General features: G+C 34.8%; 1 protein-coding gene across 1 annotated transcript in view; it reads left to right on the plus strand.

Moving 5' to 3' along the window:
- The first annotated feature begins 858 nt into the window (after positions 1-858).
- The window catches only part of chs1 (chitin synthase 1), a 28,234-nt gene continuing 27,505 nt past the window's right edge, over positions 859-1,587 (plus strand). The window contains exons 1-2 of the mRNA XM_037693494.1: positions 859-1,022; positions 1,163-1,242. Coding sequence (XP_037549422.1) covers positions 1,196-1,242 — 47 coding nt within the window. The 5' untranslated portion in view covers positions 859-1,022; positions 1,163-1,195. The remainder of the gene's footprint in view (positions 1,023-1,162; positions 1,243-1,587) is intronic.

Consider the following 1,587-nt stretch of genomic DNA (forward strand, 5'->3'; position numbering starts at 1 on the left):
GTGTGGTGTGGTGTGGTGTGGTGTGGTATATCTTGATCCTTATTTACTGTTTCTTTGTATATTTTATAGTTTTCTATTTGGGGTATAACTGGGACTCTGTGTACATAATTTTGTTCCACCTCATGTACCACATGTGGTGGAAATGACAATAAAATTGACTTGAACTTGAACTGAGAGTAGTCTCCTTTCAACAGATATCATATGTTGTCTGATGTACTAAATTAAAGATACTCAGATAAATGTCAACATCCCAGTATAAGAACAATGTTTGCTATCCAATCACGAAAAGACAAAATGTGCTGGTCTTGGTTTATTGAAAACATGACAAAGGTAGCAGCAGCTGTACAAGGGAGTGGCCATGTTGCAGCCATCTATCATTTGGTGTGTTTCAATGTAAATGACCCTTGTACCATTTTACTGCCCTTATAAAAATGGAGAGATAACTTAAAGTTATTTGTCACTGAATTTTTGATTTGTTTCCTCCATACACACATAATAACCACCACCACACACAATTCAAGGATTCAAAGATTCAGGTTTCTTTATTTGTCATTCCGCCACATGTGGTACATGTGGTGGAACAAAATTATGTACACAGGGTCCCAGTTACATCCAACAAAAGTATTAAAATGTAAAATTGATTGCACCAATCAGGAATCTTATTGGTTGCTGACAGTAAACCTGTGCTCATGGTGACGGTCTAATAACTGTCCCCACACACGCACTTCCTGGTTTGCTTATCTTTCCTAAACTAAGATAATCAGAGCACACCTGAAACTGACTGTCTGTATGGGTGGATTTTTTTTTTTTATAAGCTGTTAACACAGAAAAACAGATGAGCAAAGGACAAATGGATTCACAGACTGACAGACACTGACATGGGTGGATTATAATATCTGTTTCTACTCCTGGTCTTAAGTTGGAAAGGTTTTCAGATATTTGCGTATTGAAGAAAATCTGAATTTGAACTGACGTGACGAAAGACGAAACCAGAACTGAAGAAAATTTATCAAGATTTTTAGGTAATTTTTTTTCACCTCTTTTTATACTTTATGGCTTTTTTTTATTATTAATTTACTAAAATTGAACATTTTATTATTATATTAATTTAAACTACACACCGTAATACTGACAATCCAACAAAATGAATAACTCATTTCAGGTCACTGTTGGAGCTGTGGAGTAAACCAGCACAATGGAGGAGCTAAAATACAGGGGGAAGAAAAGAGAGGTTAGACACAGGTAAGCATTAATCTCATCTTATTTTCTGTTTTGTCCAAGAAGGTAGGTTAATGTAACCCCAGTTAGCACACTTTGATCCTAATTAGCTTGAATAAGTAAATAGATTTCGCTGTGAACATTCATTGTGGTTAACAAAGGTACAATTGGTTATTTTTGGCTTATATGTCTCTTGTTGTGGAGATAAGATATAATATACTTAAATAATTTTATAATGCATGAAAATGCACAATCATACGTTCCCTGTACTGGGCACTCAGCTTACATAAAAGAAATACATAAAAATGTGATGCCTTTTTACATGTTTCCCTAATTTCAATGTGTTGGGCTTGATTCAACATAAACATG

The sequence above is a fragment of the Nematolebias whitei genome, chromosome 2, assembly GCF_014905685.2.
Source record: "Nematolebias whitei isolate Nwh7 chromosome 2, NemWhi1, whole genome shotgun sequence".
Classification (NCBI taxonomy): domain Eukaryota; kingdom Metazoa; phylum Chordata; class Actinopteri; order Cyprinodontiformes; family Rivulidae; genus Nematolebias; species Nematolebias whitei.